Source organism: Brachionichthys hirsutus, chromosome 8 (assembly GCF_040956055.1).
Source record: "Brachionichthys hirsutus isolate HB-005 chromosome 8, CSIRO-AGI_Bhir_v1, whole genome shotgun sequence".
Taxonomy (NCBI): domain Eukaryota; kingdom Metazoa; phylum Chordata; class Actinopteri; order Lophiiformes; family Brachionichthyidae; genus Brachionichthys; species Brachionichthys hirsutus.
In genome coordinates this window covers 12,219,461-12,247,383 of record NC_090904.1, presented here as the reverse complement: position 1 = coordinate 12,247,383, position 27,923 = coordinate 12,219,461, and the positions used below count along the sequence as shown (strand labels likewise).

At 47.1% G+C, this 27,923-nt stretch overlaps 1 protein-coding gene across 1 annotated transcript; it reads left to right on the top strand.

Annotated features, from left to right (window-relative positions):
• Positions 1–576: 576 nt before the first annotated feature.
• Positions 577–27,487, top strand: arhgap46a (Rho GTPase activating protein 46a). Its single transcript, XM_068742395.1, has 10 exons — positions 577–590; positions 9,155–9,667; positions 17,784–19,200; positions 21,477–22,137; positions 22,397–22,489; positions 24,428–24,501; positions 24,759–24,958; positions 25,506–25,597; positions 25,692–25,861; positions 26,101–27,487. The coding sequence occupies exons 1-10, from the start codon at positions 577–579 to the stop codon at positions 26,293–26,295; spliced, it is 3,429 nt and encodes a 1,142-aa protein (XP_068598496.1). The 3' UTR covers positions 26,296–27,487.
• The last annotated feature ends 436 nt before the right edge of the window (positions 27,488–27,923 follow it).

Below are 27,923 nucleotides of genomic sequence, written 5' to 3'. Positions count from 1 at the left end.
TTAGAGTCATTTGTAAGAGATCCTGATATTATATTCAAATGTATTGAGTTTGTTCAAATAAGTTTTAAGTAATGTCTATGTTTTGTAATAATTTTAAATGAAATCTGGATTTCATCAGGATTGTTAAATAGTAAGCAATTATTGTCTTACTAAAGTACGTTTATTTCATTTAACTTATGTCGCTTCTTTGTTTTGTGTTATTTATGACATTTTTTGTCCGACATGGGGGGCTCGTTTTTATTCTGTTTTATATTATTGATAGTATCCAGTGACGTCATTTTCCACCTGCATAAGGTCTCTCTTTGTTAGATAGTGAAGTAAAAATGTATGTAGAGGGGAAAATAGGAATTAGATGGGGGGGTCGGACGGGCGGAAGTTCGGATGTGCAGCCCCGGTGACCCCCCATCCCGACCGATGAGTCATGCGCGTAGGCGGAGGCACCGTATCGGATTCACCACCGGAGGACCGTCGCGTCTTCACTCCTCGGACGGCTCTGCGTGTCGAGAAAAAACTAACGTCGATGCCCGCCAAATATCGTTTTCTTTTTGTTTACGGCCCGTTTACAATGTGAAGAAAATGGCCGGGACAAGGTGAGTTTGCTTTCATCCAAATTTGCGAGCGACACAAACTTGTGTGGGTAAAGTTTTTTTTTTTTTTAAACGCTAAAGCTCGGTTGCTATCAAGCCGCCGACAGCTCCTCTGAGGGCGGGGGACGGACGGTGGAAGCCTCGGTAGTGGAAATGTAGTCCGGAAGGCTTCGACATAAATATTTAAAACTACGTTTTGCCAGTGGGATATGTTTTATTTACCGGACAGCGCTGTTGTAAACAGTTTGCATCTTGCTAACAACGTAGCGTTAGCTTGAGAAGCTATGAGATACGTGATAAATAATATAATAGTGATACGGGGGGGCTGAGTCTTTGAACAGCGCCTGTTGGGTTTCCGACACCGGTCTATAAATTGTCTGATTTTAACTTCAGTCTTTGCTGTGGTTGGGAAACCAGCGACCTAAACGGAAGGAAAATGTTCCATATGTTGTTCCCATTTGGTTTTAGGTTCGAGCCCCACATGTTTGTTTTCAGCAGCTGCGCGTTAAAACCTTTAGCTTTCATCGGTTTTCTGGGACAGATGGTTCTCTTTAGAGGTGTTAAAGGATGAACTACTTTGGTTCTTTTTTTATTTTATTTTTCAAATTTACTTTAACTTTATTTGACATGATTTGATGTCTATTCATACTGAAGTAATGGATATTTATAATTTTCCAGTATCTATATATTCCTCTTATTTCAAGGATGCTGATGTCAGATGTCGTAGAAGTTTGGCACGGAGCATATCCACCATTACTTTGCTCTAATGACTGTGCGGCGCTGGGTTCTGCAGATATCGTAACTTTCATGTCTGTCCAGCGCGACATCTTAATCTCGCCGGCTCTGCGTTAGAAGAAGAAGAAGAAGAAGAAGAAGAAGAGGAAGCAGGATGGAGCGAGACGATGGTTCCCGCTTCGATGCGAGGAGCAGAAATGAGCCTTGTAGGATATTTGCCCTGCTAGTTTTCAAAAGTAGACAGCCATGAAGGGAGTAAACCATGCCCCCCCCCTAACAAGATTAACACGGTTCTGGACAGTGGACAAAGTACAAGGCAGGATGTCCATTTTTACAGAGGATCTGACGATGAATACGCTTGTTTTCCTGTTCAGAGGAAGTGTGTTTGAAGCTGCACTAGGTTGTTATCCTCTGCCCAAAAAGTTGGAGGTTATGAGATGGTTTGCTGTCTGCAAGATATTTTAAAAAGTTTAAATTCAGACAAAGATTTGGCTCTCGTTTGCTTGTTTGTTTTTTTTTTGTTGATAACTCATAAACAAGTGAGGATTAAAACAAGATTGTGCTAAACCCATGGCCAAGAAATGAAGTTACTTCACTTGGCAAGAGGCATTCCGAGTAAAGTGAAGCCATATCACTATAAAGTGTGATATGGCACAATTATACAACTATTTATGATCTCACAGAGATCCAAAATGGAATCCACATGTTGTGCACAGCCACAAGTGTACCCCATTTCTTCTCTCGGGCCTGAATGCTGATTGAACGTGCCAAAAAGTGAATTATCTTTTTTGAGACAACTTTTTTATTTTGGACAAGGTTTAGTCCGATTTCCACATCTCTAAGAGACAGTGGAACGATTTCAGCGTGAAACTCCCGACCACCTGTTCCCCTCTGAAGGGATGATTTTCCCTGAAGTTTAATTGACACTTGTTAAAAACAGAGTTACCTGACTTACAAAAAGTCGCTGATCGCATGACCTACAACACCGGATGGGGAAGGTAAATATAATCTTCGACAGAAAATATCAGTGAGGCACGCTTCAAAGTCTACTTACAAAAGAAAGGCAACTTCAGAGTTGCCTCGCTATCACCGTCTTAAATTCTATTGTCATTACGACATAATAATCTCTACGCCGGTGATCCTGGTAATGGCCTCTTAAATCGTAATCCGTGCCGTTCCTCCTCTCAGGCCCGTATGGACCGGTTTTATCCGTCCCAAGCTTGCTCTCCATTTGTAAGCCTGGTAACCCCTTCCCTCTGCACCTTCACTTCCTCTAGAGGACAATCTGGATGCCTCTTTCCTGTGTTGTTCATCAGCCCCCCCCCCCCTCCATTTCACCCTCTGGGATTAGACTGTGGCCTCGTTTGTCGTGTCAGCAGGGGAGGATTTGGGCTGGGGAGGGAGTTGGCTCAAAATGAAGTTAGAAACGGCTCCTGATAGGCAGACAGGTCAGAAACAATCACATCACACGGATGGAAAGGAAAGATTTGTCAAGTTTCAAGACGCATGATGACACTAAAGGATGCAACATGACAGAGACGAGACTATACAGATTATTAAGCAGCAAATGCATCATAATAGAATAGCTTCATTCATTTCTGTTGTTTGTAAAAGTGATTCCATTGTTCCCGCTCTGACAGCTGGTGTGCTGGGCAGGAAGACCAGTCTGATGTGGCAAACAGCCTGATCCCATCCATGGCCTCTCCTGCATATGTTCACGCTTGTCCAGAATCCTATGTGACCTGGAAAAATCCTCACGTGCACTTCAGCCGAGAAAAGGGGTGGATTTTAGGAAGGACATGGGACTTCTGTTTGTTCAGGCTTACCTCTATAAAAGGGAATTGCATGAGCGTGTTGCCGAGTAGTCCTTCAGGCAGATATTGAGCAGCAGAGCTGGGGGGGGGGCAGGATGAGACAATACTCGACACAGAGATCAGGGATTGCTGCTTCCTTATAGTTAGTTTGTAGGTGTCTGAAGTGACTGCCAATGCAAAAATGTTCTGCTGGAGCTGGTGGCGAGGTAGGCGTCCCACTTCACATGAAGAATCAGTTGGGCGCAGTGGGGCGAGCGTCTTGGCAGCCACGGGGAATTAATTCCCCTCAGCCATGTAAACTTGGGAGTTAGAAAACGGCATGGGAAACGTTGGCGGTACCGAAGGAGGCTGAAGGCCCTTGTTAGCTCCGATCTAATCCGGTGCCAATGGAGAGGGGAAACTGTCTCTAGTTCTGGATTAGGGCAGCTGTTGAATGAGGTCAGACCGGGCCTTGTGGACTTGTCCAAGCTCTTTCCCCCTGCTGCTCTGATTGGCCGGCCTCATTTGTGTGGCGGCAACAAATAGAGTTCTGGTCCATGAGTGAAGTCCTGTTGATCTGACAATAGTCTGCATTGTTCTGTACCATCACGGCCATCAGAATAGAGTTCGGCCTTTGTAATGCATATGACCCTGAGTCATTACAGGGCATTCTTCTCATCTAGGCAACCATTGTTTCTATTCCCAGAAGCCCTACAGGGTTATTTGTAGCAGTGGCGACTACAGGGAAAGGGGAAAATGTACCTGTGTTTGTCTCCTTGGGCATCCTGTAGAAAGCTTCAGGAGACCAACTTTTAGTTTTAGCAATCTGTCATTTTGAAAGGAACCCCATTTCCAATGCTGAACAAGCCGAGCTGCAGCAGTCAGACTGAACCAGACCATCTGGTTCTCGCAGTCGGAGGCGTAGGAGAGGTGTTCACTCATTATTAGTCATGACATTTGCTTGTTGTTGAGTCCCTGCAGGTGATGGCATGTTTAATTTGATTAACAGTTAGTTAATCCAAAAACTGGTTTTGGAGGTAAATGGAGAAGCAAGGTGAGCTCAGGACCATGTGCTTCCCATCCCAGTCTCGTGGAGTCCAGGCATGTGGACCCTGGCCTGTGCTTTACCCCTGTCCCCCTCCTCTGGAACCCATCACCCTTTCGCCTGGGTCAGCTCACATTAGGCTGGCTCTATTATGCCTGATGTCTCGCCGTGAAAGAGGACCGCCAAACTTGTTTGCCAATGTCAGCACTCGACAAATGAGGGATGGATGTCAACAGCTGCAGTTGAGGGGTAGGAGGGAGGAGGGGTGAAGAGGAAATTATTGGTATGAAACGGCATTTTGCAATGAATGAAGTTCCACTATCTGGTTTTATTGCTAAATGGCTAAAAAAATAAAATAATTATGGTCTGCTAACAGGGATACCCGTTAAAAGGGTAAATGGACATTTGGTCATCCACTCAGTCTCACTGATCATCCCAATATGTTATCCATTGATTTTCCCAATGATTTCCATCATCAGAACTCTTCAGGTATTGTACAGACAATGAACAGCAATGGCCTCTAAGCAATTTTCCTTAATTCTGAGCGCCTGCTGTGAAATTGAAAACGTATCATCATTTTCATTTGAGAGTTATAACTTATTAGCCCTTGTCAACCACCGTACGAAATAAATAGCCCGCTGACATTTCAGTCTATATTTAGAAAGAAGACAAAAGTTGATTCTAACATGGGGCACTGGAGTAGCCAAGCTGGGCAGTGGGTCGCCCTGTGGGCCCTGTTAACAAAGCTTGTGACTGTTTAACACAGAGAACATCCTAAATATGCAGCATCTTAAATTTGAGCATTGACCTTATGGAGATTTCTGTTGGGATGATTGCTAGGTTGCCTCTTGGAACACACTCGGCAGTCTTTGTACCAGAATTAATTGTTACTGATTTAAATACAAGACACACACGCTCACAAACAATAGTGCTTTTAACGTTTTGCGTTTAACGGCCTTCTAACCCCGGTGACACGGCAGGAACGGGAGGTGTTAAACAAAAGGCCTGAAGAATGTGTGCGTGACAGGTGCTGGCTTTCCCCCTCCGAGATTGTTCTGGACACATGGGTGGGGCAACGGCGCTTCCATGCACATCCTGCACGGAGACAACCCACATACACCTTATCCCGACCTGTTTGTAATGGAAACACTGAAGTTAGTGGATCCTTCGTGGAAACAAACACCTTTCACTGAGGACTTGAGCGTTTGAGTAGGACGGGATTTGCCTCTCTCAAACCTGATCAACCTCCAGTGGAAACATGTCAGAGGAAGCGGCAGCCCGGAGATGCATGTCAAAACCGTGATGTGTGATGATGCAAAATCTTAAACAAATCCTTGCTTGTATAGCAACAATATTCACCGTGAAAGCACCCGCCATGCAAGGCTTTCAGGTTTCCTCTTTGTGAGTCACAGCTTTTGGAAATATTGCCAAGCGGTCGGTGTTCAGTCTGTCCTTGCACTTGTTTTACAATATTTAGATAAGGAGGTTGGTCAGCATTATACCGAATACACTTTGCACAGGGGTTATACATAATCAAGCAGAAGTCCACTTTTGATTGATTTCTCTGTATTTTATTGGGGGACGGTTCCTGCTTGCTCTGCGAGATTATATTGCTACTGATTTGTAATTATTGCGAAATTTGTAACGGCGTTCGTCCTGCGCAGCGAGGCTAATTTAAAAGTCCATCTTCCCTGAGCGGTGACTTATTTTAAGGCCTGTATCTGAGGAGAACAAATGTTTTATGGCTCTAAATAGGAAATGGCAGTGCTGTAAATATACCGACCCGAGCGGACCTTGGCACTTGTTGCTCTGCACGTTGAACAGGGCGCTAAGGTTGCCTCGATGAATGGCAGGCCCTGTGTGAGATCATTTGGTCGACAGGGGGGGCCTTCTCAAGCCACCGCCCGGAATAGTCTGTTGTCGGAAAAGGTTAGAGGGTGGCCTACATGAGCGTTAATCGGAAAAAGGGGGCTAAGCTGGCTCACTTATTTATCTTTGTCTGTTATCTCACCTTGAGTTTAAATGAACATGGTAAAATACCCCTATTTGGTTCAGTTTCTGAAGTCTCTCCATCAAAAATGCCTCGACGGCGATGAGGCATAAAGCTGTAAAGCGATAATGGAATATCTGAAGAAGTGCTTTGGTCAAAACAATATTCTAGACAGGGAAATCACTTTTCTCTCATTGTCATTTATCTTTTTTCAAATCAACAACCACATCAATATTTGTTTGAAATCCAAAACTTGGACAATGACACGAAGCTGCTTGTTACCTCCTTTTCCTAGTGACCGTATTGTCCGGTTTGCTGTGTTTTCCGCGGCTGGGAAAAGTGCCATGTAACTTTTGGCTTTCTCTTTGAACAATGGGGCAGATTCCATGAGCTTTATATTCCGTTGTTTCCCACTCCGGGATGGGAAACCACGCCCCATTCTAGTTATTTTAAGAACTGTCTTTAAATTAGATAGATGAAGTATTTCTCCTTCAGAAGCGGTTTAGGGCGCATTCAGACTGCGAGGAGCAAAGCGGCTAAGAAGGTGCTCTTGTGCTGTTGGACTCATGGCAGGCTCTGTTTGCAGAGAGTGTTTTCAGTTTGACATGCTTTATTTTTAGTCGTGGAATAACTATAGGCTGCTAAAGCATCTCTTTGACCCAAATGGGAGACAAAGATCCTTATTTTTTCTGTTGGGAGAGCGAAATGGAAAAAGGGGCGTACTGGATTTCATATGTGAATTTACAATTTTAATTTAATACCATGGAAAGATTGTTACGGAACGATCTGCTTGTTCGATGGGATGAAAAATAAAAGCGAGATCCCGTAAGTGATGGTGTTCAAATCCAGTTTGAGTTTAGCGCCGGTTTAGTCCTGTTCGGTCGCAGGACTGCGACTCTACGGAGCCCGTTTTAGTTGAATATAAACCATTTGTGTTGGAGTCGAACATCTCTGAGCTGGCGCAGACTGCATTCCAAACCATTTATGAACATTTGCAGGATGAGGCAGACAGCCTCGGACATTTTGAGTCCTGCGCTCCAGTTTTATGTCCACGTCTCACGATAAATGGTGATAAGTTGAAACCAAAGTACAACTTGAAATTCAGGGTGCTTTTTTTGCTCACGCTCTCAAATAGATGTTATTTTGTTTTAGGAACGAAAAAAGCTGTCTTCACTGTCAACATGAGTCTGAATGTAACAGATAAGAACTTGCAGAAGTAAAAAATAATTAAATGAATTGACCTCCTGGTCTTGTGGGACCGCCCCTTTGTATTAGACAAACAGATCTAATGGACGACTCTCGTGTTGTTTTAGTGCTTCTAGAAGTGGTGTTCTTTGAATTTCCGAACCGGAACACCGGCCCATCTTCCACCCTATCTGTTTGTGTCAACAGAACCCAGCGGGCTCGCTCTCTGCCCTCACTGCTGTTTATTTACCCAGAGCCATTATACGCCGCGCCGCTAAACCCGGCGGCCATGGCCTCTGCAGCTGACCTGCAAATGCCGTTTTCCTGTCGGGGGTGTTCAGGACGCCATGAGGCCTGTTGAAGTTTGCGCCGATTGCTCCGGTGGCTCTGCTGCGGAATGTTTGTAACTCAAAAACGCACAGGAGGAGGAGCTTTGCAAATTATATGTTTGTAAGGGTTGGATTTGGTTTAGGGAGAGCAGTGACAAACGCAGATGAATTACAAGGAATGCTGCGTGGAGAGATCAATTTCTCAGTGTGTGTGTGTGGGGGGGTCTCCATCTGAGTGTGGAAATATGGAAAAGGGGGAAGACTCCGGCATGTATAGGGTGGTACTTTTTTTTGCCCACCATGTATTTGAGTAACTGCATGGTCCATTATTACGTTTTAGCTTGTAATATACCAATTTAATTACTGTAACATTGATCTTTTTAATCTAATTCTGTTAAAACTTTGCAGAAAATTAGTATTAGTATTAATCCAATTAACCGACACGTGGAATATTATGTTTGTGTATCATATTGTATACTTTCTGTTAACAACCCAGCCATTTTTCATTATTATTTCATCCTCTTGAGAAAAAAAATAAAAGGTTTTTGCTTGTTGCTTGGCATTTGCTTTTCTATTTTCTGAGAAATTCCAAATATTTCCACAGATCTTATTTTTATTCCTAAAAGGACAGCAAATATAGTCTTTTTCTTGGCTCAATGTCATTGCTTGGGAATTTCCAAATAAATGTGTATTAGATATGAATAGTTTTCATATTGCATCAATAATATTCAATCATATTATTTTCCGACATGGATTTCTTGGTGTAGTTAAAGCTTGTATTCCGCATCGAGATTAAAGAGACGCCACGGAGCCCACTAACGTTAGCATGTCCTGGATATGTAGCACCGGCAAACTGCAGTCTTTGCTTATTTGACGTATTTATTAACCATGACTTCATTTACTAAGACATGATCATTCAGTTCCAATATGCCACTCACTTCCTTTAACACAGATGGTGTGTCCTCCTAATCAGGTCCTCCATCCATTTCTCTTTCTGCCTTTTTTGCACCCCACCTCCAGAGCCTCTTTCTTTCTTTTTTTTGTCTGCGTGTGTTGTGCTGAGCTGGCTGCTGCCGCTCTGTAATTGTAGTTAAGCTCCGGTGGCTTTGCATTAGCAGAACTCGCAGCGTGCGATTCTCTTTGGACCCTGCTGACTCCACGGCCGGTGTCTCACCTGTCTCCTAATTCAGGGAACGCACATACATGCACGCCATCGTTCCTGCTATTATTGCCCACAAAAAAAGGATGACATCATTGCAACACATGCACCCATACAGATGGATACGTGTGGAGGACGCAAACACTCACACTCTCCATATGGACAGGCGGGCTTTTGTGGGACGCTCGCTGTTTAACAGTGTGAGTTGTTCACTGCTTGTCGAGTTGATTAGTACTCAAGCGTAACTGCAGCCTCGACGACATCGCGATATGGTCTGTTGACACTTTTAGCTGTAAATAACACTCTTTATTTCTTTTATCTTCTCATTCAGCTCTGATTGGGTGGAGATCCTGGAGCCACGCTCCCGTGAGCACATGTATGTGAACTTGATGACTGGTGAGTGCGGGTGGGAGCCCCCTCCAGGCGTTTCTGTTCGCCAGGCAGATGGTAACCAGTGGTGGGAGCTGTTTGACCACCACAGCGGACGCTTCTACTACTACAACTCTACCGGGCGCCGTACAGTCTGGCATCGACCACAGAGAGCCGATGTGGTGCCCCTTTCCCAGCTCCAGGCCATGAGGCGATGCAGTGAAGCCAAGAAAGCTGGAGGGGCCGTGGACAGGCATTGCCTCGATACCACGGGCAGTATCGGCAGCGCAGGGAGCCATGGGCCATGCACCCCTCTGCCCGAGCGGGACGGCGACAGCCCCATCCCCGTCCCCAGACCTCTGGAGACCAGCGAAGAGGCTTTCAACCCCGAGGTGGACCCAGCGGTGGACAGCAGATCGCAGGGAGATGGAAGCAGCAGTGAGCACAGCACGAATGGCAGCAAAGATCCACAGAGGTGAGTTCGACCGAACCTTTAGTCGCCGCCGCAGTTAATCTGGAGCGAGATTTGTGCTTAGTCATTAAGTGGATCGCATTAGCAGGAGAAAAGTGGGGAAACGAGATAGTCATCACGACACAGTGAGTCATAATGACTTTCAAATGCTCCTGCTGTGGAGTATTCTGACTTCTCACCGCTCACTTGTCTGAACCTTTCCACATGTCCCGTGTTTCCATGGCATTTCCTGAGAACCATGCTTAGCCATTTTAGCAAATAGCTACCAAATGGGATTAATGGTCAGTTACACTATAACACAACCCCTCCACGCCGGATGACTGAAGCAGAACACCCTAAACAGTAAGTCACTCAGAGACCCCCCATCATGCGCTCCGTGTTGCGGCCTCGTCCGACCCGCCATCCTTTCCTTCCGAGCCGGATTCCAGACATGCCATTTCGGTTTTCCCTGGCCCGGGGCTGCTGAGGCCATCTCGGTGCCTTTCTGTGAGCTCGCCACCAACACTATTCTCTGCTTCAAATCTTTGTTAATTTTCCCAAAACAAATCTGGGCCTCAGGCTATCAAAGTGTTTCATGCCTCTTACAGCCGAGAGCTTAAAGCCACATGCATGAGACATGTGAGAGAACGTTGACTGCGGTTAACAACAAGCAGAACCACAGCATTCCAGCTATGAACAAGGTGATCCCTGCTGGTTTCAGAGGCTCCGCCGTTGCGACTTTGGTTGCTCACCTTTGCTGTTGGGGAGGTCTCGCCTCTGATCTTAGATTCCTTTGGAGGTTACCCAAAACTGGAGGAGGGGGGGAATGAGAAGTCAGCAGTGGCTGTTGAATGACACAAGAGGTCGCGTTGCATTGACTCTGAGGGTGTCAAAACTCCCCACAGAATGTCAGTTTACTCCACTGGGTCAACTTCTCCCAGAACCTTTTCTGTCTCTAGTCAAAACAATGACTTCCTGTTTTCCTGTTTTGAAGAGTCTTTAGGACTTTGATACCAGACTGAGCCATATGGCCCTTTTATATGCTCATCAGCCTGCATCTCTTAGGTACCTGGAAACCAGCTCGAAATGCACGGAGAGGGTGGAATGCGACAGCTCAGAATGGATGAAAACAGACTTGCAGGGATGCTTGTCATTAGTTTAGTGGCTCACCTTATTGATGCTGACAAGAATCAATGGCTGAGAGGAGGGGGGGGGGGGGGGTGAAAGTTTAAACGGAAAGCTAAGAAGGGTCACGGTGGTTTGGGGTTAGCTCATTGTTCTGTCACACCCCGAGTTTCACTGTTTTTTTGTTGTTGTGATTATAGCTATTTTAGTTTCACGGGAGTTTTCAGCCTTCCAGTGTCGTGTTTGTTATTCTCAGTTATTGGAGACGTGTTTCTACATGTCCATTCTTACTTCCCTTTTTTTTTCTCTCTTGTAAAATTTCAGCAGAAGCAATCGAGCGTTATTATCCTCCTACCTTTGTAAACAATACTGCACTCACAGAGATGGGGCATTCCCACTTCTCCGAAAACAGGTTTGACCAATTAAAAATAAATAAAAATGTTTTCATACCTGATGGAATAGTTTCCACACGTCACGCCCAGTGTGTCATTCTAACCGCTGGTGCTTCCTTTGTCTTTCTTTCTCTTTTATGAACTCTAATACTTCTATTTTTCATGCATGTAAGAAGTGTCGGCATGAGTGCACTTATATATCAACTTAAGTGCCTAATCTGTTACCTATTGGTTGACTCTTATCACATGTCCTGGGAATATTTGGGTAGTCCCAGCCTGTGGAGTTCATCAGGGACGTACTGCAATCTCTGGGGGTAAACATGTCAGTCACACGTGGATTTTGGCACGAGAAACTGTCGCAAATTGATCTCTTTTCCATTATGGACCGAGGCGTTGGAGATCAAGTAACTTAAAACCCCGGTGTTGAATTTCACCTTCTACCTTCCCAGGCAATGTGTGTCGTTGTCGTCACCCAGTTGACATCTCGCTGTAGATAATTGGTGATATTGGTATAAGCCTGTCCTCACTGCGTGTGTGTGTGGGTTCCCATCCACTGAGCTTTGGCGTTACTGGGAACCTGTTGAGGATAGTGGATGGTGAGGACACATGGCAGCGTGGTGCAAGACCTCCCAGAGGTGACCCAAGATGGTTCACATCAGGGTCACAGCATTCTTTTGTCCTATCTGCCGACCTCGGGTGTATAAAGGACAACAAAAAGGAACAAAGGCTCTCACTCAAACCCAGTTGCCCGCAGTTAACTGAGCGCTTTCTCTGGGCAGGAAGTCTAGGTTGGTTGAATAGACACCAAATAGCTTGTTTGTGCCCTCTCATTTAGCCTTGTAATGATATAGTGGCACGTATTCAACCTACAGCAATCACACTGACATTAGACTCTAAAACCCGCCTTTCTTAATTGTCCTGTGGCTTTGGATTCCTTTAAAAAGATTCCACGGAGTTGCGTATATCAATACTTAAACTGCTTCAACTCCGCCTCGAATGTTTCACGAGTTGTATGTGATGATACCAAAGTAATATTTTTAATGGGATAAAATAGGAAGTATATTTATATATGTGTTATATTTATAAAGAAATACATGGTTCTGCATTTACGTATTTTATGGACACTAAAGCGCAAATGCAGCGTGGCCAGATGACACAGACCAATTTAAATGTAACATTCTGAATGAAAGCAAAAGTAGAAAAGCCATAAACAAAGCAGGCACTTTCATTTCTTGTGCTTGTGACCAGCTATGAGTCATGAATGAGAATTACCCGTGGGCTTTTTTTTTGTGAGGGTGTCTTATGGGTTAAAGAAAAGTTACTACATTTTTAATGGGTCGCACATTGTCTTGAAGTTCCAGGGCAAAACGCTCATGCTCTTCATCTCCTCCGGCCAGGATTTAGCCACAGCATTTTTACGCGAACTTCGAAAGACTTGTTTTTATCTCTATCCTCCCGGTGTGGTAAGAACATTTTTCAGCTGCTTCCAGATGGTGTTTTAAGTCTGCCTATAAAAGTGGGTTCTCTTTGTTTTGTTTTGTTTTTTTGTTAGCTTTAAAAGTTGCACTTTGAACTTTGCGATCCTGCCAAAGTGCTTCGGTCTGCTCAGCAATGACAATGTCCTCGTTTCATTTTTATTTCTCTTCTCTCTTTTTTCCACATTTCACTCTGCTTTTCCCATAAATGCAAAGTTTCTAGATTTGTCAAGAGCTAGATTACGGATCAGTGATTTGTGTCTGACTGAAGCAATATGTCCAAAACCTTTTTATGAATCTCTGAAAAGCTGTTATTACAGAACTTTCTCTCTCCCTCTTTCTCTAGAGCTGTTATGCTGGAATATCTTCAGTGTTTTTAGAATGAACCAGCATGTGAAGTGACCACGGACTGCTGCATGCATGGATGGTATTTTTAGGATGCCTACAGTTGCACTCCCATTCTTATCCCACCTTTTTAAAATCATAGCGATCCTTCCAATTCTGACTCACTCAAAGCTGCCGTGTTTTGAAAGAAGAGGGTCTTCCGCTCAGATTTATATGCTTTTGAAATTTGTGCTGAATCAAATTTGTGAAATTTGCTTTTTTCCAACCAGTGTACCAGATTTCCTAAGTAAATAACTTCAAGCCGATTATTGATCTGATCTCTCACCACAGCTAACCCAATTTAAAATGAAATGTGACAACACTGTCTACGTTATTTGGCCATGATCTGGTTTATCGCTTTGAGGTTTTTTTTATTTGTCTTGATTTACTATTGTCATCATTCCTTTCCCTCCAGTAGTTTTAATAGATTTGCCAAAGTAATGACTCAGATGAATGTGTATTAATTTGCCAAACCATCCTCACAAAAACACACCCACTTTCAAATTCCAGAGCCGGGTCTCTTTGGAATCTGGTCGGGATTGGCCTCAACCTGTCTCTACAAATCTTACCAAGTGGTTTTATCCCTTAGTCAAGCACAGCCCTCCTCATAGTGTCGGGTCGAGCAAAAGAAATGCACAACTGGTAGACATCTTGGCGAGAAAGGAAGGGATGTGCGTCACTTCAGCTGTTACAGGACAGCTGGTTTTCTATAGGTGTCGGACAGGAACTTGGGGGGGGGGGGCTACCAGCTTTGCCCCATACCAAACTGTTAGTTCATGAGTCTCTATATCTTCAAATCAAACCTGATTTGAAGAATGAAGGATACGACCTCGCGCGAATACTCTTTGTTTTCTCGGTTCCCATTGGTTCGTGCTCTGAGGTGTTTGTGCAGCAAGACGCTTGGCTCATTTCCTCTTCCTTTCCAGCCAATGTTAATAATACCCTGCATCTTTTTCAGACCCCCCCCCCCCCCCGCGCTATTCCCCGGGGCTAAATTTAAGAACTTCCAAATCCATATTCCTGTCCACCAAAGTGACTCACCTGATGACTTTTCCAATGGCAGTTATTCCTGGCAAGACAGAAATGAGAGACAGGGCATCTGCTGACAACGGCCCTAAAATGAGGACTTCTGGTATGTGGGGCTGTGTTTGTGAAAGCTGCTGAGACTAATTGTAGTTTGTTCACAGACTTTATTCCCCCCCCCCAAAGGTCCATCATTATGCCGTTGATTTACAAAGGAGCCTCTAACATTTTTTCTTGCACTCTTCCAAAAGATCTCATGCTACCGCCAGGCGCTTTTTGAGAGGGGCTTGTCAGCACTTTCGTGGGTGTATTTGAAAAGGAGATTATCTCTTTGCAAACAGCAAGAGATTTAGGCGGGAAAAAATTCTTACACTCCCTTTTGACAATTATTTCTGTGTTCTATGATAAGTTGCCGTGTATAATACCTACCTTCAGCTCACATTCGGCTTGACGCCTGACAGATGGGCTACGAGTGGGCAACACACCTTTTCTAAACAACCTTTGAATATGGTTTGAATAAAGTCCAGGTGTTGCGTAAGAGCCTGTCTATTGGTCTGAATGACTCTGGAGGTGAAAGATAGCTCTTTCACGTTCAGACCCTTATCGCCGTGCCACACCCTCCCTTAACACTACTCGTCTTTCAAGCGAGGCATCGCCATGGCAATGGCACAACCATGCATTGTTTGAGGCTCCCCCACTCTGCCACAGGGGCCCTGCGTGAGTCCTGAGGAATCCGGGCATTCCCGCTCATTCCCTTGCTGCACTCTCCCACGACTAATCCCCACCCCTTCTCATTTGCACAAGCTCACGCCCTCCTCTGTTGTCTCTCTCGCCATTTTTTGCATACAGACTGCTCTATAGGGCCGAATAGACTCTTCTCTCAGATGCCTTTTTCTTACATTTACACTGAAGAACACAAATGCATCGAAGCCCGCCCTGCTGACATATATGGTGAAACATTTCATCTATGCATTGAGCTGTGCGGGAATGAGATCATTTGATCTCATCCTCTTCCTATTATCCTGACGCTCTTGGACACTTTCCTCAATTTATCTGCTGCGAACACACGTACACACACACACACACACACACGCACACGATCGCTGTCAACTCGCTGGTCCACTTCTGTGGTCCAGAACTAATTTGGTGCTTGAGCCAGAACAGCAATGACCACCGACCCCACCCCCCACATGTTTTTGTGGGGGAGACGCTACCTCTGTCTCCATTCCATTTGCCTCTCCTTGGTTCCAGCGTTTACATCATCCCGTGTTGAGTTGGTAGGAGTTTACAAATGTAGATGTTCTGGCTGTGTGATGGGATAAGTCGCACTTAGGCTGGTCTGTAACTGTGTTCAGTTTCAGGCCTGAATTACAGGCTGCTAAACATTTCTACTGAGTTCATCTGGGGGTATAATTGAGTTTTTCTATGGACCGGAATACGTTGTATGTGTTTCAGCAGCAGACACTGTTGAAGCATATATAAAGTTAACCATTTAAAAGCTGCGTGTGTGTTCAGGGTTATGAAAATGGAGACCGTGTTTTCTTCCTGGTGCTGTGCATGAATATTACTTTCGGCATTTCCTGTTTGTGTTGCATATGAGGAAGGCCTATCTAACCCTCCGGAGGACCTTCTCAGACAGGAAGTAGTGGCCGCTACTCTCTCAGGGTCAGTCCTCGTAAAGGATGTTACCCACCCACCAAATATATAGAAAACAGATTCAGTCACACGAACCCACAGAGATCTTATAATGTTTGATTTGTTTGTGGAGAATGAAATGGGAATCACAGGGAGTATATTTCCTGCCAAAAACTAACAAATAAATGTTTGGCAAAAAAATAAATTGCAATGTATTGTGCTAATTTACTTTAAATATCTGTTAACAAGGTAATATAATTTGCCTCACATTTGCAAAATGTGCCTATAAGCAAACATCCAACATATTACTAGAACATACTTCTGCATGGATAAATACAGGTGCATATCGGTCTTTATAAGAAGTTGGGGTTCTGACAATGAATTACGGTCCATTTAAAAGCTTGTTTTGTGTGTTAAGTTTTGCTCGGAAATCACTTCTATAAATCTGATTACTGTCAGAGTGCCTTCCAGTAAAAAAAAAAAATCCTTGATGTGACATGCATGAGCCTTTCCTGCTGTGACGGACTGAAGCTAAGCACTCGGCTGCTGATGTGGCCTTTGTATCGACTCCTCCGGTGTGAAAACCTACAGTGTCTCAAAAAGGACAAACAGTGGCGTCTCATGTTTTACAACCCTCGCCCATCAAACCCTGTCTCCACCCTGTATGGCCAAACACGCTCGCACTTACTCGTAACTAAACGGCTGTGGGTTTGGTAGTATCACATCCATCACAGCTCCTTGTCTTCACACTTGTCTGCATGTGTCTGAGAGTTGTGTTATTTCGGCAGTAAACTTTGAGGTAGGGGGGTCTCTGGAGGCAACGGCGTTGGTTCTGGCGGGCCGTCCCGGAGCTGTGCCAGGTGGCCGAGACCCAGTTGTTCATTGGGATGGCAAATCTGTGGGACTGTTTGAAGATGGAGGGCCTGTTTACATTCAAAGTGCTACGGTGTGTGTGTGCGAGGAGGGAGAGAGAGAGAGAGAGAGAGTGCCAAGCCTTATCTAGGAGGACTAAAGGAAGTTAGCCGTTTTTTTTGAGACCCTCGGGGGAATTGTTTCAGCATTGTTCCAGAGAGATGTATGGAGGAGGGGGGGGGGGGGGTCACTCCGCCTATTTCTCCCCACCCTCTGCATCCTCTTACTGCCGCTACGACCCCAGCTCTCAACTGTGTGAGCTCCTAAAAGGAAGCCTTTGAACACTTGTTCGGGCTCTAAACCGATCCGTGTTCACGTTTGCATTGAACCGGACAGAAGGCGATCAGCTGTGATTTAATTAAATACCACAACTAATTTATTTCAGGAAAGGTAAGTCTTCACCTGCCTTAAGTTCAAACGTATTTACCTTTTTGAACATCGAGTCTACCAAGCGTGTAAATTCCGTGCCTCGTCACGTGTGTCTCGCTCGTCCCAGCTGTGTGTCCGTCTGTGTCGGTGAAATAAGGCCTGCTTTAGACGCTGGCTTAAAAGGGCACGTTTTTTTGATCAGTTGAGGAACGACACGTCCTCCATGCTGTTGAAGATTACGAGGCGACAGCAGCAGACCAGAGAAGCGTGACCAGATTGACGGCAGATTGTTTTTACGTTGGTGGGATTAGCAGCGGCCCGTTGGGTTTGAAGTTAGCCCAACAGCTGAACTAGAAGGAGAATTAACCTTTGGACCCAAAGGGAAGATCTTCTCAGCTGGGAACAAACGGCAATCCCGACTTCTCACATTGACCTCCTTGCATGTCCTTTGTAGTTTCAAGCTCAGAATGTCCAACGAGTGATTGAGATGGAAGACTTTTATGTCTCATGATTGTGATTCTAGATCAAGATACTCTATTGAAAACAGAACTACATTGCCAGACATTAGTTCATTGCACTAGTACCCCGTGTGATTTCTCCAGATGTCTGAGGCCCCGTATGTGAAGTATTTTCACACGCGATGTTCTTTTTGAGGTTGGTCAAATTAGATGGCCTCCAAAGAAGCGCGTAATCGTGATTGTATGTGACGGTAACTGCATTTACGGTCTTATCTGGAGAGGTTCTGGTGTTGCCGTGGGTCTTATTTAAAGCTTAGCTGCCTTACTGGTGTCAAATTGAATTGTGTTTTCTCTTTCTTTCTGCCAGGGATGCTTCTCAAAGATGGCAGCCTGCTCCTGGCTCAAAGGCCACCATGCTGGTGAAAGTGAACAGCGTGGGCCGTAGCCAGCCCAGCCCGGCCTTGCAGCATCACCCGCAGCACGGTTCGCAAAGCAAAGCCAGCGTCTTAAATCTGCACCCTTCTAACAACAAGGCGCAAGGAGGACACTTAGGCGTTGCCCAAGCCTATAAAAGCAACCCCTCTGGTAAAATGGCCGCCGACGTACATCAGACTCATCACCTGAGGAAAGCCAGTAATGGAAGTTTTTGTTTGGCAACATCTGACGGTAGCCATCCCAGTCCTCTCCTTCACCGGTCACAGACCAGCAAGCCGAGCCCCATCTCTCCCCACCAGTATGGTGGTGCTGCCGCAGTTTATGACATGCCGCTTTCAGACTGTCCCATATATGATGAGCCCCCAGTAGACATGGAGGTAGAGGGGGCACACCTGTGCAACGGACAGCCTCTATCTCGCCTGACGCCTACCCACAGCCTTCAAAAGCCCAGACTCCTCCAGCATCCGGCGCCGGGGTCCAGGCACCGGAGGAATCCTTCGTCCTCCGACTACAGCCCAGCCGGTTTGGAGTGCATCAAGCACATGATCAACGTGGACCCCAAACAAGTCCCCCAGTCCGGCTCTCCTGTCCCCACGCGCACCCCTTCCCCGACCTCCAGACCAGATTCCGTCTCGACACAGCCCCAGCCTCAGCCACATCAGCAGCCACAGGCCCCGCAGGTTCGGGGCCAGTTGAGGGACAGAGACCAGGGGCCCCCAGGCCCAGGTTCACTGGACAAGAAGCAAAACTGGAGGATCCTTGAGGTCACAGTCCAGCGCGCTATGGAAGCACGGCACAGCCGGCAGAGCAGCCAGGCCTCACAGGACTTTTCCTCATCAACCCCCCAGGCCACAATTAACTATCAGGACTCTGGTTACTCCACCGGCCCCTCGCCAAGTCTAAGGCGAAAGAGCAGGAGGAGGGTGGCAGGCGGTGCTGGTTTAGGAGGAAGGCCGGGGTCGGTAGGGAGCAGCGGGGAGCTGTGCGCCCTAAACGAGAGGCTGATGGCTGAGATGAGGGAGGTGGTGAGTCGTTCGAACACTATGAGGGAGGTGAGGGCGGGGCCGGACTCTGAAATGGGGGAGAGGGCAGTGGCACCCCAGACGCGCTCCCCTGCAGACTCTCTCGGATGGTACGGCGGAGGGGGGTCGGCAGGCAGGTGTTCATCAAGAGAGGACCTCACTCCGCGGTCACTGAGTCGGGCAGGTAACCAAGGCAACCCTGTACTGAGTCCTCTGGAGTTACCAGGGAGACAGAAGAGGACCTATGAAAAGGTGGACACCTTGGAGATGAGTGTGAATAGTCAGGCCAGCCTGTCATCACCAGAGACCCTAGGACCACCCTCACAGGTAGCCCACCCCCTGGTGTGTGTGTGTGTGTGTGTGTGTGTGTGTGTTTCTATGGTCACTACGTTTGCTTGTATGTTAGGGAACCACGGTGAAACTACAGTTTGATATAACCCGTGGAGCTGGTGGTGAATTCCTCTGCTCTGCAGATCCCTGTTAGCATCACAAATCTCCGTTTGTCGTAGCATCGTTTTCAGAACCTCTGCAGCTACTAATGAACGTCTGGTCCACCGGAGAACGCGACGGGCCGGCCCTGTGTGTCTCTTTAGAAGCATAATTGAGCGTCTTGTGAGTCATTTTTTTAGCATTCTAGTGTTTAGGACTAAAATGTCTTGAGGCCATTGAGCACTGGGCAGACTGGGCAGACTGGGCACCGATGGCTTTAATGGCCACAATCGCAGTGTCATCCATCGTCACCTGACCCGCTCTCCATCTGTCCTGCACTGCAGGTAATGTGCTGCCTAATGCCAGCTCTGTGCTTCCTTGGTCAGGAAGGAGGGCCGCTGTGGGCCATATGGCCACGGCCTGGCAGCATGACGAGGAGGAGGAGGAGGAAGGGAAGGATGACGGGCTGGTACCGAGGCTTATTTGAGCCACTGTAGCTTTGCTTTACCGTCTTTGATAGATGGCAGCCTAGGAGCGCTGAGCAGGATCCTCGAGTCTATCCTGGAACACTATTCAGACGTGCCGTTATATCACTCACCCCCCCCAGATTATTCTCGCTGTTTACAAGCAGCTCGACGTTTTGCCATATTTGAACATTTTCCGCTCGCTGAAAGACCTTTGAACCAACTTGTTTGAATGGAACTCTGAATTCTCCTCATCCGCCATGAATAATTCATGTTTTTGGAGGTTGACATCATTTCCACGGATCCGCTGCCGCATCTCTGAATTAATGATGCTGAGCCGTGCAGTATCTGTAGCATTCACTGTTAATAGAAGTAGTGCAGCACATGTTCCATTCCCTCGTTTAAACACATGGCGTGCTGCACTTGATCTTCTGGAGTTGACCTCTGTCGTCCATTTGAAATTACTTTAAACCCCGAACAACCTCGACAACATCTCTGCCAGAGCCAAACCTCAGATCGGCTCCATTCAATCGAGAAACCGGATTGCTCTGCTTTTCCAACTCCATATTGCAAGTTTTTTTGTTTTCTTTTCCATTAGTCCTTTGATTGGGGTTCGGGTTTCATGTTGTTTCTGGACGGAGCGCATGTGGGTTACCGACTCCGTTAGCGGCGCTGAGGACGAGCCCAACCACGGGGATCTCGGTGAGGTGTTGTGGAGTGCATAGCTTTGGTTGAATAAAGTAGGCTATCATATGAAGAGAGAGAGGCACCGCGGAGCGGCGGCAGCATACTCACTGAGTATTTACATCACATCCCAGTAGCTAATATTAATCGCTGTTTCTAGTACTTCCACTCTCGCACCTGTAAAAAGTGTGTTTTGTAAAAGAATTTGACTTTTGTTTTCTCAAAAATTCTGTCCCATCATATTTACTGCGGTGCCATTTCTGTGGACTTGGAATTTAAAATGACTGAAAGCGGCCTTCCCTAATTATTGACTGGCCAAAGAAGACAATACATGGCTTTAAATGAAAGTAATGGTAGAGGAGCTGTGAAATGCCCACGCTGGTGCAGGTCTCTAGATTGGACGATGTAATTGGAGTTGCTGTCAGGCAGAAGAACAGGATGAACTCGGTGAATCGCTAATAAAGACTACTGTGACGCTATCAGGGCACCAGTTTCAAGCCTTATTTCTATCAATGAATCTGAAAGGGTGGAATGAAAACATGGCAGACCTCCTGACTGTCTGAGCAAGGAAGAGGGGCATGCCAAGCGCCGTCATCGTCCATTGGGTCGAACATCGACAGGGCCTTAATAAATATCCTCACGGCAGCTTTCCAGGATAATGAAAGTCGAGTCTTTTCTTTCCCAACAGCTGGAATAGTGAAATTGCTAACCCCCCCCCCCCCCCCCCAGCTCCAGTAATAATCCTGTCTGCTGTAGAGACGTTAAACAGATCTTGGGTTTAGGTGCATTCATTATGGGTTACGTACGGTTTCCAAGGGTGCCGTACTGAAAGTATAGTGGCGGAAAACCCTCAAAGCCCAAACGCTGAGGAGCCGAGCCGGACACAATGGGTGGAAGGCCGCCCAGCTGCTCCTGTGTCACAGTCGGGACTCTGCAGCCGCACCCTCGCCTCGCTCCCACCATCTATTCTTCTTCTGCTCTTCCACCGATCCTCTATCTCACACCTACCTTCTGTTCTTCTTGCAGGTGGGCACCCTAGAGCTGCAGAGTCAGTTAGAGAGCGGGAAGAAAGGCGTGGTGGATGGGCGGACGGCTTCCCTTGGCCCCCACCGCCCCCCCAGCCGTGAGAACAGAGAGGGAAGCGACGGAACTGGAGAGAGGGGATCCTCCTACCAGCTCTCCTACGCCACGATGCGGCAGCACCCGCCTCCAGCTATGGGCATGGAGGACTGGGCCAGCAAGCACCTGAACATGCACACGCAAGGCCTGTTTCGTCGGCGCGTCTCCATCGCCAACATGCTCTCGTGGAACCGCGGGTCCATCAAGAAGCCGATGCTCGTTACCAGCAACCGCGCCATCAGGAAGGAGGCCTGCGAGATGTTCAAGCTGGTGCAGGCTTACATGGGGGACAGGCCCTCGCGTCTGGACCGCCGCCACTGCGCCCTACTCATCGTCACCAAGTGCTGGGACATGCCGGGGCTGCGGGACGAGCTGTTCGTGCAGCTGGTGCGGCAGACCACGGGCAACGCCAGCCCCAGGAGCTTGGCGGCCGGCTGGGAGCTGATGGCCGTCAACTTGGCTTTCTTCGCCCCCTCGCCCAAGTTCCGCTGCTACCTAGAGGGCTACATCCAGAGACACACGGAGCCCCCCAGCGACAAGAAATGTGAGTCCCAGACTGAGCAGCAGGGTGGGTCATCTATCTTTCTTTGGTACCTCCCCGTGTTGTCGTATCGTCCTTGTTGTCCGTGCAGTGCAGAGAGGCTTTTGAAAACCACGTTCATATGCTCTTCCATTCTTTTTGTGCTCTTGTGGAATATTCAGTCAGTTTAGATCGTGTGATTTTAGAAAGCGTGGCATTGTTTTTTTTTGACGGTCAAAAGAAATAGGATTGTCGACGTTGACTTGAAAGCGATCCACTCATCAGATATGATTCTTTTCTTTCACAGTGACTCAGTTCATTTTGGATCAGCAGGAGTTGAAGCTCAAGAAGAATTCAAAGTCCAGAAAGAAACGGAAACAGAATTCAGACGAGGAAGAGGGTAAAGATATTTCCTCATTTATTTGCTTTAAAATCCGAAACCCCGGCTCCTTGGTAGCGCCTATTAGGACAAGCAAATCTGTTCGGCAGACCTCAATGCACAATAGACGGGGGGGGGGGGGGGTTCTGAAGATGTTTTTCTACTTTGGTCAAAACCTAAACTAAGCAATGCAAGCCTTCGCACATATAACGTATCGCTCCCTGTAGAGGGACCCCTTCATCCGGGATGGAAACTTCAGCGCTGTGCTCGTTCAATGAGCGCATGCTGCTGTCCTCGCAAACACAATGAAAGCGTTTCACAGGAAGCCGGGCTGGAAAATAAAATGTAGGATACAGTGTTGGGCCACAATGGCCCCGCGCTGTGAGTCACGGTTATGATCTCGCTCCACGTCACGCCGCCTTTTTAGGGGATACCTACTCACAAGTCATGTGACCTCATTAAAGCAACCCACATTTCTGACTCTCCGCAATGATGTCACCAGAGAAGAGAACCCTGTTTATCTTCTTGTAGACGCCACAGGAGTGGCCTCGCACGTTGTGCGTTCATGACTCAGACTGTGCTTCGTGCCGGGAGAAAAGCTCCGACCGACTAAGAGTTCTGAGACGAGGCCTCTGACGGACCCTTCGGCCATTTAGAGGGAGAAATCTTGAAAACAAACCTACTCTGGTGTGACGAGCCATAATGAAAGCTGCCGTTTGTTTGATGGGCGGAGACCCTGGAAGACGTGCTTGGTGTCTGACCAGAGGAATGAGCAGCTGCGAGCGGTCGGAGTCCCGCGTGGGAGCCGGAGGCCTCTCGCCACCGAGCCTTTGAGCTCGGGCCTTGTGAGTGCGCCGGTTGTAGATCTGTTTGCTAAACAGTAACCGAGACTGGCGTTGTCTCCTAATTATCATTTTCAGCCTGGCCCAACACCGTCAGGCTTCTTGTAAGCAGGTGTTGCCCCCACAAGCTTTGTTTGTGTGGTTGTTGTTGTTGTTGTTGTTTTCACGCTAGGAAACCCGATGTAAATATCGACCACCCGTGATGTTGGGACGCCTTCTCAAAGGGGCTTTGCACTCTTGTGTTTAAGCGGCCATCTTCTGTATCATTGAGCATCTTTGCTAAGATTAGGGGCAAACGATGGTGCTGATCTCTCTGTAATTAGACGTAATTATAGATTAGCATCATGTGCGCGCCAATGGGAGTTGCCTGTTTGCCCTAACGCCGGGGCTTCTGAGTGTAGAAACATGCTGCAAAGTGTTTGTTACTTTAAAAAAGTTCCATCGGCTGGTTTTTTCCATTCAGGTCTTTTCCCAGTAGCTGATACATCAAAGATTCTAGGAAACAGAATCTCCCGGTACCCCCCCCCCCCCCCCCCGAGAGCTCAGAGTTTGCTGTAAATCCAAGTTAGCGCAGCACTCGATAAGAATCAAGGTCTTCTGTCGGCTTTCTGTTTGAGAACTACAAGTGTTGGGAGTCTCTCCGCTTTTGAGGAGTTTGTGTCTTTTTGGAATACTTTGTGCCCTAAAAAAACAAACAACGCTGTTTCTCTCATGCAGACACTTCCCAAATAGATCTAGGTCCTACAGTCGCTGCTCGGAGCAAGTAGCAAACAGGGAGCTGATTCTCCTGTTCCCCTCCTCCCTGCGTCTGGGTGTCGATGAATCACCCGAGCGTCGCTCTGGAACGCTGGATCCCGTCTCCGAAGCTTTTTGTTCTGCAGCCGTAAATCTACCGACACCCTGAAATTTAGTCGAGCCTGCTCTAATCTCCGTACGCCAGAGGGGCATGTCAACATGTCTCTTCAGCTGCCGCTGCTTGTGGGAAAGAATTTCAACTATTATTCATTTGTATCTCCAGTAATTCCCGGCGCTGAAACCCCCCCGACTGAGGGACAGAACATGGCTTCCTGTGCTTTCATTGCATCTCCTGAATCGTCTTCCTGTTGTCGACTTGCAGGTCTTCCTGTTAGTACGTACGCCAAGTTCTGCCATCGCAAACTACAGAAAGTGGTCATCACGGGAGGCAAAAAGGTGAGCTGGGAAGAATCTACGAGGGGGAAGGTGATCTCCAGATGTCGTGTTTACGTCGCTGAACGTAAATCTTACGCGACCGACGTAGAACGGAGCCGTTTCAGCGGAGTGACTCAGCGTTAAGTCACCCTTAGATACGGTCACGTGATGACACAGTCATAGGAAGAGACGCAAACACAGAACCAGTCATAGCAGACCAAGCCGTGATTAGTAGGATGCTCCCAGACAGGTAGTAAATCTTCTTTCACCCCCTCCAGGGTCTACGGAAGCCCACCTTGGAGGAGATCGACCACAGCAGGCGGGCCATCGTCACCCCCTCCCTGTTTGGCAGCTCTCTGGAGGAGGTGATGGAGAGGCAGCAGGAGCTCTTCCCTGACAGGAAACTGCCCTGGGTTCAAGTTCAGCTCTCCCAGTATGTCCTGGCTCTGGGCGGTGCTCAAACGGAGGGCATCTTCAGGTACGCTCGTCCAATCAGACGCTTTCAGCCCGAGCCGAGTGAGAGGTGCAGTTTAGAGAATTAGCTGTGGGATTTGAGCCGCTGTGTTTTATTGCATGTATAGTGTATATAAACACGTGTGTGTGTGGTCTCCGGTATCCCAGTATTTCAAAGCGGGTTCTCCCTGTGTACAGTACACACAACAGGCAGCAGAGCAAACACGGCCCCGCCTCGCTCCCGAGACGGCGCCGTTTAGTTTGGGACTTCATAATATGCGTTTACTCGACTGCAGAGGGGCCTCACGGCTGTGTGTTTGTGTGGGGCTCCTCCCGCACATTTCATTAGAGAAGTATTCCACGACACAGATCAGCATCTGAAGCTCCTGGAACGACGTTCTGCCGGGTTATTTTAGCTTTACTCTGTTTGCTGACACGGAACACGACAATTCCAGCCTCTGGGTCGCGTTCGAAGCCGGGAGTGCGTACAAGTCATGGAAGAGTCTGAGGTGGAGGCGGAGCTCCCTCTGATGGCCACTGAGTGGTACTGACACGCTGGGCTTTGTTTTCAGGGTGCCCGGAGACATTGACGAAGTGAATGCTTTGAAGCTTCAGGTAGACCAGTGGAGGATCCCAGAGAATCTCTCTGATCCCAACGTCCCAGGTGAGGACGGGCTGCGTTTCATGTCGAGCCACCGGTTTGTTACCCTCAGCGTGAACATTAAGAGTGTGTTGTCCCCCCCCCCCCCCCGATTCAGCCTCTCTGATGAAGCTGTGGTACCGGGAGCTTGAGGAGCCTCTCATCCCGATGGACTTCTACAACCAGTGTGTCAGTAACTGTGACGACCCGGCGGCGGCCATCGCCGTCGTTAAATCTCTGCCCGAGCTCAACCGACTGGTGCTCTGCTACTTCATCCACTTCCTGCAGGTAATCGGCAAAGCGAAGCAAGATTTCTGGTCTCAAACAAACCTGCCGCCCTTATCCCTGCTCCAGTAACACTAATATGTTGCTGTTTATTTGAACGAACTGAAACTTATTCAAATGAAATAATATCGTGCTCCTGATTAACCGTCTGTGACTCAGTGGAGGGTCAAAGGTCATGTCTTGCTCGTCGCCTTTCTCTCCCTCCTGACGTGATTCCCTTTCCTTTGCCTGATTACCTGCAGGTATTCGCCCAGCCGTGCAACGTGGCCGTAACCAAAATGGACGTGAATAACCTGGCCATGGTGATGGCCCCCAACTGCCTTCGATGCAAGTCTGACGAGCCGCGGATCATCTTCGAGAACACTCGCAAGGAGATGTCCTTCCTGAGAATGCTCATCGTTCACCTGGACACTAGTTTCATCGAAGGCGTGGTTTAGACACTGCGAACCACAGAGCCCCGCCCCCGTTTGGGTGGCCCCTAGCGTCTCCGGCTACACATTTATAAGCATTGGCACTGTTTCTGTTCAGACCACACTGGAAACTCTTCTCTGCCTGTATAATTGCTTTCCCCATTTTTCCTTGACATTTTAGCTTTATCCAAAATACAACGTGGATAAAGCCACGCCGTGTGAATTAAATACGAGTCTTTCCTCCTACTCTGGCATGATTGTTGTAGGTCAGAATATTTCTAACTTGGGCAATCTCTACACGTGTGAAAGTTAAACTCGGGGACATCGTCCCGAGTTGTGAAAACGAAAGGACACGATTACAGATTCATTGGAAGTCCAAGCTGCGTTAAAAGTCTTACCGTAATTATTTGCTTCGAAAAGTATTCGCTTAAATGAATCAAAAGAAAATATTTTCATGTTCAAACTGCTTTTTTTTTTTGTTGTTTCCTTCAAATGTGTTTTTATGTGCGCCTGTCCGAGTGTGTGTGTGTGTGTGTGTGCGTGCGTGCGTGTGTGTGTGTGTGTCATGTACAGAGAACTATTGTCATGCGTCTCACTAATAAGCTTGTGCAGTTTTGAGTCGTTGATCCACGTGCGTTTCATTTTATGAGGCGCAGCGACTGTTTTGAACACCGAGCCGTCGTTGAAAAGCACTGATGTGCAGAGAAGCTCTTTAATGAATCTCAATCGATCGTTCTACTGCTCTGTTATCGATAAGTCCTTCCATTGGAAGTGCGTTCTCCTTTGTTTCGTAGTCTGTGCGTTCCTCGGCTCAGGTCGTGTCATGTAACGGGTGCTGGATGTGACCGCACGCCCCCCCCCCCCACAGACTGAGGATCTGAACCGACACCCTCGCCCGGACTGAGGACGGAGAATTGCTCAAGCACTATGAGAATGGAGATGAAGCTTTTTTTGTGAAACCCTCTCAGGCTTTGCCAATGTAAATACGTTCTGCATGTAAATAGGATTAACACTCATTAAAGTGTATTCTAATGATCCAGGTTAAGGGTGAAGTCGGAATCTGTAAGGAGCAATAAAGTTTTTTTTGTTTTTGTAATTACTCTGCTGTAACGACCTGCCTTTGAACATAGGACTGATTCAAACTACTTTGTGTGTGTTTGCATTCCGTCTTGTTATATTATGGAAAGGATGTCCATAAATAAAGGCTTGTTGAACTGTTCCTGCCTGTTTTTTTGGTGCTGCGGATGAGGAACTAAAGGAGGGAACAACAGGAAGTTGAGACCGCATGGGCAAATGTTACTGATGGGTATTTCCTTTTAAGGATTACAATAGAATAGAGGATATAGAACTAAGAAAGCGCTCGGAGAGCGCAGACATCTGCCGAGCAACGCTCTCTCCTCATAATTGGATTTACACACCGTCCACACAGTGATCTGGACCATCACCAAAAGCTTCTAAATTGTTATTGGTATCTTTATACACCAACCATGAAAAGTAGAAGTGAATCGGAGTTGATGTGTATTTGTAATAGATTTTTTCAATCTGTAAATGCCGTTTCAATGTTAAAAATACAATATTTATTGGCTCCATTCTGGATCCGATCCGGATGAAATTCGGTGCTAAGATAGAAGTCCTCACCCTACATAACTGTCAAA